Raw genomic sequence first — 15,000 nt, forward strand, 5'->3', positions numbered from 1 at the left:
CACCACAACGGGAAAACGAACATGCGGCCATCCATTCCACTGCCATGCTATTGACAAAAGAAAAACTGCACATTAAAGTCCTTTGTCTGGGTTGGTTTGTCAGTTTCCATGCAGTTCAAGGTCTGTTTGATTTCCCTTGAGACATCTAGACACTATCACTGTTTAATATTGTCTGTGTTCCAAAAACAGGAAGGGCAAGCAAGGACTGAACCAGGTAATATCAGGGACAAATATCAGAGAGTTTGGGGTCTGAAACAAATGAGGAAGAGCAAACACCAAGTACCATTACAGATGTACCTTACAGACAGACAGGGTGAGAGAGGGGTAAGTTAGAAGAGGAATCTAGGCTTACACTCCAACACGCCACACAAACACACACTCCAACCAGGCTTCCAGAGGGGACGCCTGGGGGCCACACTACCTGAGGGGGGGTTGGGGCCGGAGAAAGGAGCGGAGCTGAGGCACGAACCACCGGCTCCAGCTAGCCATACAACCGCCACAGAAAGATGCAGCCAAGCACCAATTAGAAAGAAAGAAAGAAAGATAATGTTTGACAGGTGACAAAACAAGAATGGAAAAAGAAAGCAGCAAAGACAGAAAATTAGTTCAATTAATTGTGAACATGAAAATGCAGTAACTCAGTCATGCATGGATATGGTTGCCTGACGACTCAAATTGAATTCTTCCAGCTGCTCTATGCTCGATACATACTTCAGTCTGAGACTGCCATGAATGAAGTCATTTGTAGTGATGTCAAAATGAGGGATGTAGTGAAAAAAAAATAATCATTGCCGATTGTTCCATTTCTAACCAATCAGGCTCTGGCCTAATCCATCAGTTTCTGTATTTGCGTTCTAGAACTCGTCGTGGAGGTACTAAGATCCAGATTCATTGTGGAAAAGAAACTAGCGTCCGTGGGCAGCATTTGGCTGGAGCAAGACGTTTGGGTAGCCAAGCAATGGATATGGCCCAAATGAATAAATCTGTACTTTAAATTAAATGTGCCAAAAAATTAAATGACAAATTACTATTAGCTATCATAAAGATTGAACATCCAGTGAAGAACAGAAAGAGAGAAAGAGAGATAAAGAGCATGATGAAGAGCATTCATGAAAAATAAATAGGCACCTCTAAAACGCATTTATGGAATGTTAATGTGTCCTGTTAAAATGAATGAAGGAAAGAAAGTAAAGATTAAACAAGTGAAACACATGAGAGGAGAAGCATGTATCTAGGCAGTCCAGAGGAAGTGGAAATAATAGAGAAATGGTGAGCGGGAGAAAGAGAGCGCGAGAAAGAGAAATAAATAAATAGAGACGAGGGAAGGTGGGACTTTACAGGCGCAGTGAAGATCCTCTCCAGGCGTCTATGAGCCTCTTCAGTGGGACTGAGCGGCACCTCCTGGAGGTCAGATCACCAACAGGTTGAGCTCTGAAACTACTACTCAAAGCGCACTATTCTAGCGGACCACATTCAACACTGCTTCATAGACAACAGAAATGTGTACTTTTTTTCATGCTATGAGATGTTCGCTAGATGCCGTGCCAATCCTGAACTCACACACACTTGGTTACAATACCTCATGTCCACAGCATAGCAACAGTGACCTGTGTGAATGCTGTGGGGCACACCAACACACACACATACATACACACCTTTTGGGTAATGTTTGGGGTAATGGTTGATGAATTGTTCTGCGGTGAAGCCTTCTCAATGGGAACAGAGGACAGGGGAGAGGCTGCCAAAGCCTTCACCTTTAAAATTGTACACACAGATACATCCACGAGCACAAGCACACCGTAAGTAATGTACACACACATACAAGTAGTCCATAAGATAAAGAAATTATACAACCATGCTGAACAAACCCACAACAAGCCATGCTCTAGACGTCCAGAGTCTAGCTAAGGTAGTGAGCAAATCAACAATCAGCTTTTAAAAAATTATTCGGATCTCAATGCACAAGGCGAAGCCAAGCAAAACTATAACTAGCTTGGATAACAATACACAAGCAAACTTATAGACAATTATAGCAAATTCAGATAGTCACTGCAGCGGTCAAAGCCAGCCTACGGTCAGCTAGCCAAGTAAACAAAGACCCTGAGAGGCCAGTAATTGCCAAAACTCAGCGAGAATCCAGCAAAAAGACCAAAGCTTTTCAACATATCTGGCACCTGCAAAATGTGTAGATAGTTCTCTTATCCCAAAGCCTGCCAAAGTGGCTGCAGCGCAGCTTTGAGCTTTATTTCCCAGAAAGACAATGTCACTATCGGTAATTAGCTCTGCGGGTCTCCCTGGAACTCCAGGCCACAGCAACAGAACATTCCACCCCGATATGCTTTTTCCTCCTTTGGAAAACCCCCCCACAGGCTAACCTCAATAAACAATGTTCCCAAGCTGCAGATGACAGCAGGGTCTCTTGGGTTGAGGCTGGAGGGAAAAAGAGCTACTGAACTTGTTGTTTGTTTTGGTGGAAGCTGTTTCAGCAGCCCTGGCGTCTCAGAGGAGAGAGATGTGAGGAAGAAGAGCTGTGTGAGACAGGCTCCATCCCCCAAGAGAGACTCAGAGAGAGATGGAGCTGGTAACAGAGAATCGAACACAACAAAAGCTTCAGCCCCATGAGACTGCACCCTTAGACAGACTGAGAAATAAACTGACTTTGTGCAGATGAGAAAGTTCTGAAGAGGCAAATTACTTCAATAGGGATTTGAGAGCAATTTGGCAGGCTGGGCCCATCGTAGCACCAAAATGTAGCTGAAACTCTGCTAACAAGTAGAGACCTCAACAAGATAAGTGAAGTTAGTTCAAATTACACCCCACACACACACACAAATGACTGGAGTTATCATAGAGATGCAAAAAGTGCTGTTTGTGCATTAGCAATTAACATCTGTTTTTTCACACAGTGGTCTCAAAAGTGGTCCATGCAGTGTGGACAGTAGGCCTACCTCAGGCATCTTCACGGTTGGCTGTCTGGGGGGCAGGATGAACTCCGGTGGTGGAGAGAGGGTACTCGCCTTGGGAGTGATGACCGCAGGAGGAGGGGATAGAGCCGAGGACTTGGGAGGGTTAGGGTAGAGATGTGAGGCCTTGGGGTCTGGGATGAACCCTGCAGCGGAAGTACTGGAGGAGGACTTGGAGGTGGGAACGGATGCTGAAGGGGGAGTGACAGGGGAGGATTTATAAGAGGGGACAAAACCAGCAGATGGGGAAAGGGGTATATATTTTGGGACTGGTATGAACCCGGCAGGTGAGGACATATGGGTCGATTTTAGTGGTGGGACGAAGCATGGCGGGTGATTGGCTGGAGAGGATTTGGGAGCTACAGTGATAACTGAAGGAGTAACAGCAGTGTATTTTGGGGCTGGTGCAAACCCTGCTGGAGGGGAAAGAGGGGTAGATTTTGGTGCTGGTACAAACCCATTTGGTGGGCAAAGGGGGGCTGATTTTGGTGCTGGTACAAACCCATCAGGTGGGCTAAGGGAGGCTGATTTTGGTGGTGGAATGAAACCTGCGGGAGGGGAGAGCGAGGAAGGCTTTGAGGCAGGGATGAAGCCTGCGGGTGCAGACTTGGAGGGAACCAAGGTCAAAGTAGAAGCAGTAGGAGGAACTTTGGCAGGTGCCGCCAACACGGGAGTCTTATCTTCCGGTTTTGAAACTGGGCCGACTTTAGGGCTAGATTTAATATCAACCAACTTTGGACTTTCTTTTTCTTCTCTTTTCACCGCTTCCTCCTGTTTTTTTTCAGGTGGCCCATCTTTGCGTGTGCGAGGGCGGTCCCTGGTCCTCCCGCGGACCATGAGGCTGGCCAGCCCAGCTGATATATTGTCCTTCTCCTCTGTCTTGATGGTGTCGTGCTTGAAAGAGAACAGTGGAACCTTTGGGACCTTGGGCACAGATCTTAGCACTTGCGATAGCACCAATTTAGGAGGTTCAGGGGCAGGTTTGGTAGGCTCAGGAGCTGGAGCATACTCCTCTTCTGCAGGTAGTACCTTCCTCACCACTCGACGTACCACCTTCACTACCTTCTTGCGGGTAAGGCTCTGATCATCGTTGTCCAGGTCTGGCTGGTTGGCACTGACGTTGGCAAAGCTTCCATTGACGGCACTTCCATTAACGGATCCGTTGGACTTGCTGTTCCCGTTCAGCACAGGCTCAGGGCTAATCATGGAAGCTCTGAGTGGGTCAGGGCTCCTGAAGCGTTGTGCTGGCATCTGGATCGGAGGCACTGGACTTTTGAAGCGTTCAGGGACCTTTACATCCCTGCGTACCCTGGGTGGTGAGGGACTCCTGACCCTGACCCCGGGCGGTGTCTTGGCCGGCTCAGGGCTTTTACTGCAGAGTAGGCCCCTGCCAGGCTCCAGACTAGGCACGGACTGGGAGCGGATACTCATACTGCCACTGTCGCTGTCTGACTACTCACACAACAGGGAGGGAGAGAGCAGAGCAGCAAGACACATGAGGAGAAACCAGAACAGACTTAAAGTAAACTCACGCAGTTCAGCTTAAAGCCTATGCAAACTCCAATTTTGTTACTCAACCAAAAACCTTATCTGAGCAGCCCTGTGTTTGTCTGGATCGTCTGATAGTGTATGTATGATTGACCAAAGAGATCACAGGTCCTAAGCATTAGCAGGATTGTGTCTACTGCGCTTGTTTGCTCTCCTGGACAGGCATGCTGTTATGCTCACCCAACTGCCACATGCCTGCCCAGGTCCTGAAATAGAACAGGATGGGTTGATATGAGAGGTGGTGCGTGGAGGTTTCAGATTGAGATAGCAGAGGTGTCTATGGGTGATGACTTGGCCCCCTCTCTGCACTGGAGCACAGCGCTTCTAATGAAAGAGCTAATGACACACACCTTCGCTCAGTTGCAGCTGCTATATCCCTCAAACACACACACCTGTGCAGAATCTTTCTCCCAGCTGCATATCACACGCTAACACTGTCCTTCCTAACCTCCCTCCCCACACTAACTGAGCATCGTGCCAAACACACTGTCCTTCCTAACCTCCCTCCCCACACTAACTGAGCATCGTGCCAAACACACTGTCCTTCCTAACCTCACTCCCCACACTAACTGAGCATCGTGCCAAACACACTGTCCTTCCTAACCTCACTCCCCACACTAACTGAGCATCGTGCCAAACACACTGTCCTTCCTAACCTCCCTCCCCACACTAACTGAGCATCGTGCCAAACACACTGTCCTTCCTAACCTCACTCCCCACACTAACTGAGCATCGTGCCAAACACACTGTCCTTCCTAACCTCACTCCCCACACTAACTGAGCATCGTGCCAAACACACTGTCCTTCCTAACCTCCCTCCCCACACTAACTGAGCATCGTGCCAAACACACTGTCCTTCCTAACCTCACTCCCCACACTAACTGAGCATCGTGCCAAACACACTGTCCTTCCTAACCTCACTCCCCACACTAACTGAGCATCGTGCCAAACACACTGTCCTTCCTAACCTCACTCCCCACACTAACTGAGCATTGTGCCAATGACACACTGTCCTTCCTAACCTCATTCCCCACACTAACTGAGCATTGTGCCAATGACACACATTCCTATCTCTCCCCTAGTATTTTACACAAGAATATCCCTGCCTTCCTACAGACCTTGTTATAACCCAACACATTACACTGCCCTCCACAGACAGAGCCTACCTCCACCTAAGAGGCTAACCAACACTTCTGAAGGAAAGTAACACTTGAATGCAATAATAACCTGCTTTAGTGTCTCATCTTCCCCTCTTCCTATGCTCCAGTCGCTACAGTACCTGACATGGCTCCATGGCTCCCAGGGGGGCTAAGACGTGGATCCCTCCATACAGGCGGCTGAGTTCTGGGGACGCAGCCTGTGGGATGCCGGCAGGCTGAGGATCAAGGCCTGGTTTCCTGCTGGTTCTCTACTGTTCTTCTGTCACTCTCCCTGTCTACACCGCTGCAGAGTAAGTGTTAAAGACACACCGTCCTCTTTCGCCCTGCGCTGAACACCGCCTGGCTCAGCACATCAGTCTCACTACAGTACCTGGCGAGGGAACATCGCCTGGCTCAGCACATCAGTCTCACTACAGTACCTGGCGAGGGAACATCGCCTGGCTCAGCACATCAGTCTCACTACAGTACCCGGCGAGGGAAGATTGCCTGGCTCAGCACATCAGTCTCACTACAGTACCCGGCGAGGGAAGATCGCCTGGCTCAGCACATCAGTCTCACTGCAGTACCTGGCGAGGGAACATCGCCTGGCTCAGCACATCAGTCTCACTACAGTACCCGGCGAGGGAAGATCGCCTGGCTCAGCACATCAGTCTCACTACAGTACCCGGCGAGGGAACACCGCCTGGCTCAGCACATCAGTCTCCCTACAGCACCCGGCGAGGGAACACCGCCTGGCTCAGCACATCAGTCTCCCTACAGCACCCATCGAGGGAACACTGCCTGACTTAGCACATCAGTCTCCCTACAGTACCCGACGAGGGAACACTACCTGGCTCAGCACATCAGTCTCCCTACAGTACCTGGCGAGGGAACACTGCCTAGCTCTGAACATCAGTCTCCCTACAGTACAGAGGGCACAGTGTGTGAGCTCTCTGACTGGGAGAGGGAAAAGGTCAACTGTGGTTCGCTTTGCAACCAAGCTGCATTAATTGAGAAAACTGGATATTTGGAAGATATTCAGAAACTCTTGAAGGGCAATATAAGTTGACAAGAAACACACTTGTTTATTATCAAAACCAATAGCCTTCATCAGGGAGTCAGACTGACTTGCCTAGTTAAATAAAGGTAAAAAAAATACATAAATAAATAAACAGTACCTGGCGTTGGTTTTAATAATAAAGTATCGTCCCCCAAGAGTTGCTGAATATCTTTTATATTTGTGCGGATGTTGCATATTATAAACTGCCTGTTTGTTAATCTTTAGGCTATGTTGGGATATGGCTGCAATTCCCACAGCGAGGCAAGAAACTGTCATTTGAAAATAAAGGAATCATACTATTTACAAAGCAATTATAGAAGCCAAACACAGCGTGGAACACCAGGCGTTTGTTGTGCAATTAAAAAGTGCAACCGTCTGTGACATTACATCCAGAACAGAAAAATAACACCGCTCTTCCACGTTGTGCCTGTTTTCACATCTGCTTGTTAATGAGTAACTGTCTCCTATTGTGGCGAGAAAGACACTTGTCTGGTGTCAGGAGCTACCAGGGTGTGTGTGGTTCCAATGGCTCAGTTGGTTGAAGCACAGTACTGCTGGCAAACCTCCAAGTAAGAGACCAGTGATGTGACAGGTACATCTCAATAGTCTGAAGCTTCCTCTCCTCCTCAGTGAGGTTACCATAATGGACTCCAATCCCCAGAAACCTGTGATCCCTTTAGTCACACACTCAAGATTCCTGCTTAAAGGGATATTTCGGGATTTTAGCATTATCTACTTCCCCAAAGTCAGATGAACTTGTGGGTACCATTTTTATGTCTCTAAGTCCAGTATGAAGGATGTCAGAGGTAGTTTTCCAGTCATTGCGCTAACGCTAGATAGCAACTTCCTTCACACTGCCAAAATCCCGAAGTATCCTTTTAAGCCTACAGCAGGGCTATTCAATTCCAGTCCTGAAGGGCCAAAACACTTGTGCTTTTTGTTTCTACCTGGTAGTTAATTGCACAAAATCAGTACCTGATTAGAAAAAGAGAATGCAGAGCAGAAGTGTTTTGGCCCTCCAGGACTGGAATTGAATAGCCCTGCTCTAAAGCTTGACAACATGAGAACGATACCAGTCAACTTACACCCTGGTTTGAAGTCTTGGAGCCTGGTGGTCTGACCTCTTCTTTGACCTAAAGAGTTCGGTAAGACAAGGGACTGAGGTCAAAACCTAGGACACTTAGAAGTGGTCACTCGCCAGGGGTACTTGCAGGAAACACTCCCTCACTGCACAACATGCAAAACATACACCATGCTGCAAACCTGGATGTATACTATGTGGAAGCGCTATCACTTACCATACCACACACCACACAGTGTCTATTTGAACGTTAAGGCTAATATTATCCACAGACACTAATCTGTAGCCACAAAGGAACATTAATATGGCCCATTGTGATGTAATAGTGACACCGAACTACAAGACCTGCTTAAAAAGGCTTTGGGTTTATTTTTGATGTATTTATCACTATGATTTTTTATTTTGGGTAACGTTTCGGGGAGGCATCCATTTACTGTGGAGCTACAGGATGTGTTGTGATGGTCAAACAAAATGGCAGTCAAACAAAACGAAATCTACAGCCAGCATGGCAGTCAGAGCTCCCCCAGAATAAAGAATTTGAAGCAATATCACGGACCTCGTTATTTTGTCAAAGCAAATGACTCCAGTCAAGGTTTTTCCACGGTGAGTCAAACACTGATATTGGATCATGCATCCAATGACAACGGTTACTTTTAGCACACTGTCAGAAAACCACAGCAGAGGCATGGCTGTCAGACCACAAGCGTTCAACGACGTGACACTCTCAAGCCACAAAATGGACTCTTAGTGGAGGTGTGATACATGCAGGGCACACATTTCTACAGACACCAACGTAACCCACCCCATGTCCCCACACCAACGTAACCCACCCCATGTCCCCACACCAACGTAACCCACCCCATGTCCCCACACCAACGTAACCCACCCCATGTCCCCACACCAACGTAACCCACCCCATGTCCCCACACCAACGTAACCCATCCCATGTCCCCACACCAACGTAACCCACCCCATGTCCCCACACCAACGTAACCCACCCCATGTCCCCACACCAACGTAACCCACCCCATGTCCCCACACCAACGTAACCCACCCCATGTCCCCACAACAACGTAACCCACCCCATGTCCCCACACCAACGTAACCCACCCCATGTCCCCACACCAACGTAACCCACCCCATGTCCCCACAACAACGTAACCCACCCCATGTCCCCACACCAACGTAACCCACCCCATGTCCCCACAACAACGTAACCCACCCCATGTCCCCACACCAACGTAACCCACCCCATGTCCCCACACCAACGTAACCCACCCCATGTCCCCACAACAACGTAACCCACCCCATGTCCCCACACCAACGTAACCCACCCCATGTCCCCACACCAACGTAACCCACCCCATGTCCCCACAACAACGTAACCCACCCCATGTCCCCACACCAACGTAACCCACCCCATGTCCCCACAACAACGTAACCCACCCCATGTCCCCACAACAACGTAACCCACCCCAACGTGCTGTGAGGAAAACTGAACAGGACTTCCCTTTTGCTCCCAGAAGGAAAAGCGCGATGAAAATGCCATGTTGGTTGCACTGATGTCATGAGCTGTGCAGGATGAGGGGGGAAGAGGGGGAGGGCAGGAATGGAGAGAAGTGCTGGACAGATGGATGGATCTTCACAATTGAGGCCAAAATCACAGTTTTTTCACTCTAGGGGCCGTAACCAGTGGGATAGTGAAAGACCACGAGTCGCAGGAAGTGAACTGATCAAGTCTAGGGTACAAAGAAAAGCAAGAGATACAACAGAGGGATAAGGGCTCTCCTAAATATACATGAACATACATAGCTACATACATGAACATATGATTTGTGTGATTTGTGGCACACAAAAAGTATCTAGGAAATGTTGATGTCATCACAGTAAAAAACAAACAGAACACCAATACATAGACATGACCTCAGGGATATTTCTATAAAGAAAACATTCAATGCCAAATACCAGACTGTTGAGAAGCTGCAGTGAGGCGGGTTACAGCACCTCCCTGTCCCTGCTGAGAGTATTGAATCTGTGGGTTAAGTGGGGGCCTTTACTCATAATCACATCTGGCTGTTGCTCAAACATGGTGCCAACCAAGACAGGCCCTGTTCCCCCAGACTCCCTTCCCCATGCCCAGGCCTCCTGTCCCAAGGCCTCCTGCACCATGCCCAGGCCTCCTATCCCAAGGCCTCCTGCACCATGCCCAGGCCTCCTGTCCCAAGGCCTCCTGCCCCGTGCCCTGGCCCCCTGCCCAGCCCCATGCCCAGGCCCCATGCCCAGGTCCCATGCTCTACTGTATGTCTGTGTATGAGGAGCAGCCCTGGTCGTAATCCTCCCCCCAGAACAGAGAGCTTTAGTGTGGGTCAGTCAGTCTGTAGCCCTGGCTCCGGCTCTCCCACAACAAGCTCTAATGTGTCTATAATAGGGGAGGTTGCTGAGGTCTGCTGTGGACACTGGGCAGGCTCGGCCAGGCAGGGGCCAGGGAGACAGGACAGGGCTTTTTTTAGGAGGAGCCACGTGGGCATAACGCCTCAGAAACCAACTTCAGGTTGCACAGCCAGGTTGACTCTCTAGTTCCCTCTCAACACACACAACTGTACACGCATACATATAAACACTGTTTACACAGAGACACACATAAACATGTACAAAAAACACCATCACAAACATGCACAGTGAGCCATCTAACATGGATATAGCATGGTAACTGACACTCTCAGGCAAATGTGACTCAGCCACTGTTTTGGGAGAACACCAGTGGACTTAGCTAACAATAACAGAACAAAGCCGTATTGACAATACTGAATCAGTGCAGTAAAGAGATAGGGCTATGCCCAGAGATCATGAAAATAAAAGCTGAGGAACAGACTTTAATGTCTATTAGTCACTGTGAAACATGACAACTGCCTTTGACTGACTCGGACAATAAAAGCAGAAATGTACATAGCCTGATAACAAACGTGGTTTGATTTCATATGACAAGGAAGAGGGACAGTCATCTCAGGGATCTACAACTCAACCAACAGTGACAAAACAACACTGGACTTGAGTAATCACTGGTCCACTGAGAGAGAGTTAGAGTTAGGGCAGCCAGTTGGTGTTGACAGAGGAAACAGCACACACTCTTTCTGCATCTCAGATCCACTTTGTACTGTAGACTAGGGTCAGGCTGGTCCCCCAACAACAGAAAAGGGAAGTCAACCCACAGATGGCACCCTACACAGGAAATCGCAGGATAGCAGACCCATTTTCCACAGATGGCAAACGTTGTTCTTCAATAGGTTCTCTCTCAAAAGTTGGTCAGAACAGCAGAATTTCCACAAAATATAAATGGGTCAGCATTGCTAATAGCATAGCTCACTATACCAAGTACCAACACACACTGAACAGTTAACGTGTCTTTTCCAACAGGGGCAAGACTCAAAAGACACAAAGGCTCCATTCAACTTCTGCCCAATCTGCCTATGAAAGCCAGTTCCAAACAGCTACCATCACAGCCTTCCTGGCAATCACACTCCTTTCACTTCTACTATTACAGAATTCTACTGGCACACATGCTAAAGCACACAGATCAAACCAAATGAACCAAGTTACATTGGCTAGCACTACACCAAGGCTCAGGCAACAGGATGTTAGAATAGCTAGCTAGCATCTCCAGAGCCAAAATGGCTCCCCTTAGCTGAGCTCAGTTGCAGAGAGCGATGGCTAGCCCCTAACACTTTCAGCCCTAAAAATAGTGTTACCCATGGTAGAGACGGCACACTCAGCCCACAGATTCCTCCACAGAAGGCCTATTGCTTTCCCCCAACAATCCTGGAACCACGGCTCCTCCTTTACCTGCTGTCTTCTGTGTAGGTGAATAGTATAGAGTTAGGTTTGGTAGATCCAATCCTTCCCTGACCGAAATAAGCCCTTAAAACATTGCCCGGTAACGGGGGTTCAACACAGAGTTAGTTGAGAGTGTGTGAAAGAGCTGAGATAGCCGGCAGACTCACGTCACGTCACACAGGGCACAGGCTGGGGAGAGGAGCCCCCTGATAGGCTGACTATTCTCAGAGAGACATGGCAGGGACAGCTGTCACGATACTAGGGTCCAGGCGGTTAAAAATAGCTCCCCAGAACCAACACCGCTGTCACCAATACCTCCCCTGGTTCCCTGGCTAGCCCCCCACCCCCCTCAAGAATTCAGGACAACTAGCAGCCCTCTCTCTCACGACAATTGCTGTCTCCTCAATTGCTCTGTGAGGACCCCAGTGAAGTCAGTCAGTATGTGTGTGTGTGTGTGTGTGTGTGTGTGTGTGTGTGTGTGTGTGTGTGTGTGTGTGTGTGTGTGTGTGTGTGTGTGCGCGCGTGTGTGTGTGTCAAACCTCTGTTGTGACTTATTTGAGGAGTGATGGATCTCTGGTAAATGTACTGTAATAAAGTGTTTTTTTGTTAAACAACAACAACAAAGACAGTCTACTCTGAGTGTGTGTCCTACATACCTGAAGGTGCATGTGTGTTTTGATTATGAGGGAGGCGTAGTCTTTTCTCCTGTGGTCTGCAGGTCTGTCTGAGGCTGGGAGTTGCAGAACGAAATGCGGAAGAGGGGAAACGGAGGAGAAAACCAGAAGCGCTATGACACGGGGCACAGGAAATGATACGGGGCTTGGTGCCTCCCTCACTCTCACACCAGGGAAGAAGCATGCTGTAGAGCACACTGGGTACAACATTAGGTTTGAATCCTCACACATTCTCTCTCTTTCGATGAGGGGAACTGTATTAAACAGTCAACAAGTAAACAAACAGTGGTGCAGTGTCACTAAGGGAAGAGGCACAGAATACCATATTGATACAATCCAAAGGAACATAAATCAATGCTACTATCTACTCACACCCTCTTAACAAAACAAGCCCTCGGGCCACTTAATATAATATCCAAACTACTTCTCATTATAGTACTATTCTCAATGTCATATCCCTAAACACCACTAGAGGGCAACACTTCCTATTCAAGGAAGGCCTTGTAAATGTATTCAATGCCCTCACATAGCCACTTGGGGGAGGAAGAACACTAAATATAAACCAGCCTGTATGTTGTGTGACTGCAGCAGCAGCACAAAGACAAAGAGCTGATTCTTCACCAATCATAACAAAGTGCCGTCACTCTCCAGAGGAAGAGAGGAAACTAATCCCAATCATGTGCGCCACAAAAGCTTAGTAATAGTATGACACAAGGCTAGGCGGTGTGGGGAGTGAGCTGAGGGGAATCTGGGCAGATCAGTGTTGTACTGTATACTGGACAGACGTTGCCTGCAGTGCTGAGGGAGAGTGCTTCTAGAAGCTGGCCAGAGAGGTGTGGTTGGATGAAGGGTGGGAACTGCTGCTCAAGGCTGAATTTAGAACATGGAGAATAGAAATACAGTGATGTAACTGAGTTTGAGTGTGTGTGGTTGCATGCATGCTACGTAAAATCGCAGGACATCTACAGTATTAGGAAAGACTGCCTTCTCGTCTTGTGCACCAGTGACATGGAATAGTCTACAACCCATGCTTCATCTAGATATGTTAGTGCCACTGAATGAACTTCACATTTTGATGCGTGTGTGTGTATGGGTGTGTATTAATGCATAATAACCTTATAGATCACTGGTACAGTATAGTACACATAGACCTATCTGATTTCATGACATGAGCATTGTAACAGTAAATAGAAGTTGTTTCAGGGAACACTGATGGTGAGTGAGAGAGCGAGCCGGGAAGTGTGTCCACTGGATGATGTGTGTGACGGCGCTCCCATCCTGCTGTACGCATGGCAAACAGTAGGATCCAAGAGGAAATGAAGGTATGAGTTTGTCAGCTGGGAATAACAAGAATAACATGCTGCCTATGACACGCACAGAGGTGGAATGTCCAACCCCCTCGACACTCAACTGCATGGTATTCAACACAATATTCACTGTACCCACGGGGGGGGGACGACGATAATGCCCTATATTTCACAACACACATTTCCATTTCAAAAACAAAATCTGGATTACATTTGATTAAAATTCCTATCAATTCAGAGAAAGAATCCGTCGGTCCCCCTCCGGACGAATTCCAATTCAGTTGACAGGAATGTAAAATGAATTGACCCATGCTCTGGTAACACACACACACACACACACACACACACACACACACTATGATTTCCTCTCTAATCCCTAGTCTTCCAGGTTGATTGGTGTGTATGAACCAGGATGTGAAGGGAAGAGTGCTTCTGTAACACTGTGACCATCTGCCGCCCAGGCCTGTTGACAGGAGAGCCTATCCTATCGAGGAAGGGTATTAGGGGAATCGAGGAATGAACCCTCTCAAATCAGTGCCAAGCACACTCGTTTTCCAGCGCTGTAGGTCAGTTGTGTAACATGGTCATAATAACACAGTCCTCTAGGATGTGTAAACGTCCCTGGCTCCTAACAATGACTGACGTCCCCTGAGGGAGACACCCAGGGACTAACCTAGTTGTCAGTCATCAGACATGTCCTGGCCAGCCTCGACATGTCTCCCATCATACACAGACGAGTACAACTGAGGGCTGTGCCATATTATGGCCAAAATATAATATCCCAACATTTTTCTTGTTTTTTACAGTATGGCGGTGTTTTTGGTTTTAAGGTTCTTAATGTTTTATGAGTAGGGCATGACCCTAGGATGACAACAAATACATTCTGCATGGTTTTAATGGGCTTTCTCCATTCTAATTTTATACTCAACCAAACTAGATGAAAACTGAAAGTGAAGTAGTCCAAATTGTAGAACTTGTTGTTTTAGACGGTAAAAATACATACCGTTATGTGGATCCATACCAGTATACACATCACCTCTAATCCAAGTCCTCTACCATCACACACTTTACTCATCTTTCACATTACTACAGAAAGAGACACACACACACAAAGTCTACATAAGCCCACAAACACACGCTGTTGTTTGTTTAAGGTTTTGTCTTTAAAAACTCCCAAAACACTGACTCAAACAAAGAATAGCCACAGCCAATACAGTAGTTAACTAAGGCACAATGATACCCTTTATGGTAATCAGAGGAAAAACATTAGGTCCACACACACACACACACACACACACACACACACACACACACACACACACACACACACACACACACACACACACACACACACACACACACACACACACACACACACACACACACACACACACACA

General features: G+C 47.7%; 1 protein-coding gene across 16 annotated transcripts in view; it reads right to left on the reverse strand.

Moving 5' to 3' along the window:
- Positions 1-15,000, reverse strand: part of LOC110507883 (unconventional myosin-XVIIIa) — a 170,661-nt gene that overhangs the window by 78,456 nt on the left and 77,205 nt on the right. For 5 of the 16 annotated variants that reach the window (XM_036964832.1, XM_036964833.1, XM_036964842.1 and 2 more), the window contains exons 1-7: positions 11,632-11,791; positions 9,302-9,530; positions 7,796-7,843; positions 2,949-4,415; positions 1,656-1,754; positions 1,339-1,401; positions 422-481 (exon numbers count right to left, since the gene is read on the reverse strand). The exons of 3 other annotated variants lie outside the window; for them this stretch is intronic. In XM_036964832.1, the coding sequence (XP_036820727.1) occupies positions 422-481; positions 1,339-1,401; positions 1,656-1,754; positions 2,949-4,415; positions 7,796-7,843; positions 9,302-9,340 (1,776 nt within the window). In that variant the 5' untranslated portion in view covers positions 9,341-9,530; positions 11,632-11,791. Of the gene's footprint in view, positions 1-421; positions 482-1,338; positions 1,402-1,655; positions 1,755-2,948; positions 4,416-7,795; positions 7,844-9,301; positions 9,531-11,631; positions 11,792-12,278; positions 12,392-15,000 lie in introns of those variants that run through there. 8 more of the 16 variants (XM_036964843.1, XM_036964835.1, XM_036964834.1 and 5 more) reach the window with 8 other exon arrangements.

The sequence above is a fragment of the Oncorhynchus mykiss genome, chromosome 27 (assembly GCF_013265735.2).
Source record: "Oncorhynchus mykiss isolate Arlee chromosome 27, USDA_OmykA_1.1, whole genome shotgun sequence".
NCBI lineage: Eukaryota > Metazoa > Chordata > Actinopteri > Salmoniformes > Salmonidae > Oncorhynchus > Oncorhynchus mykiss.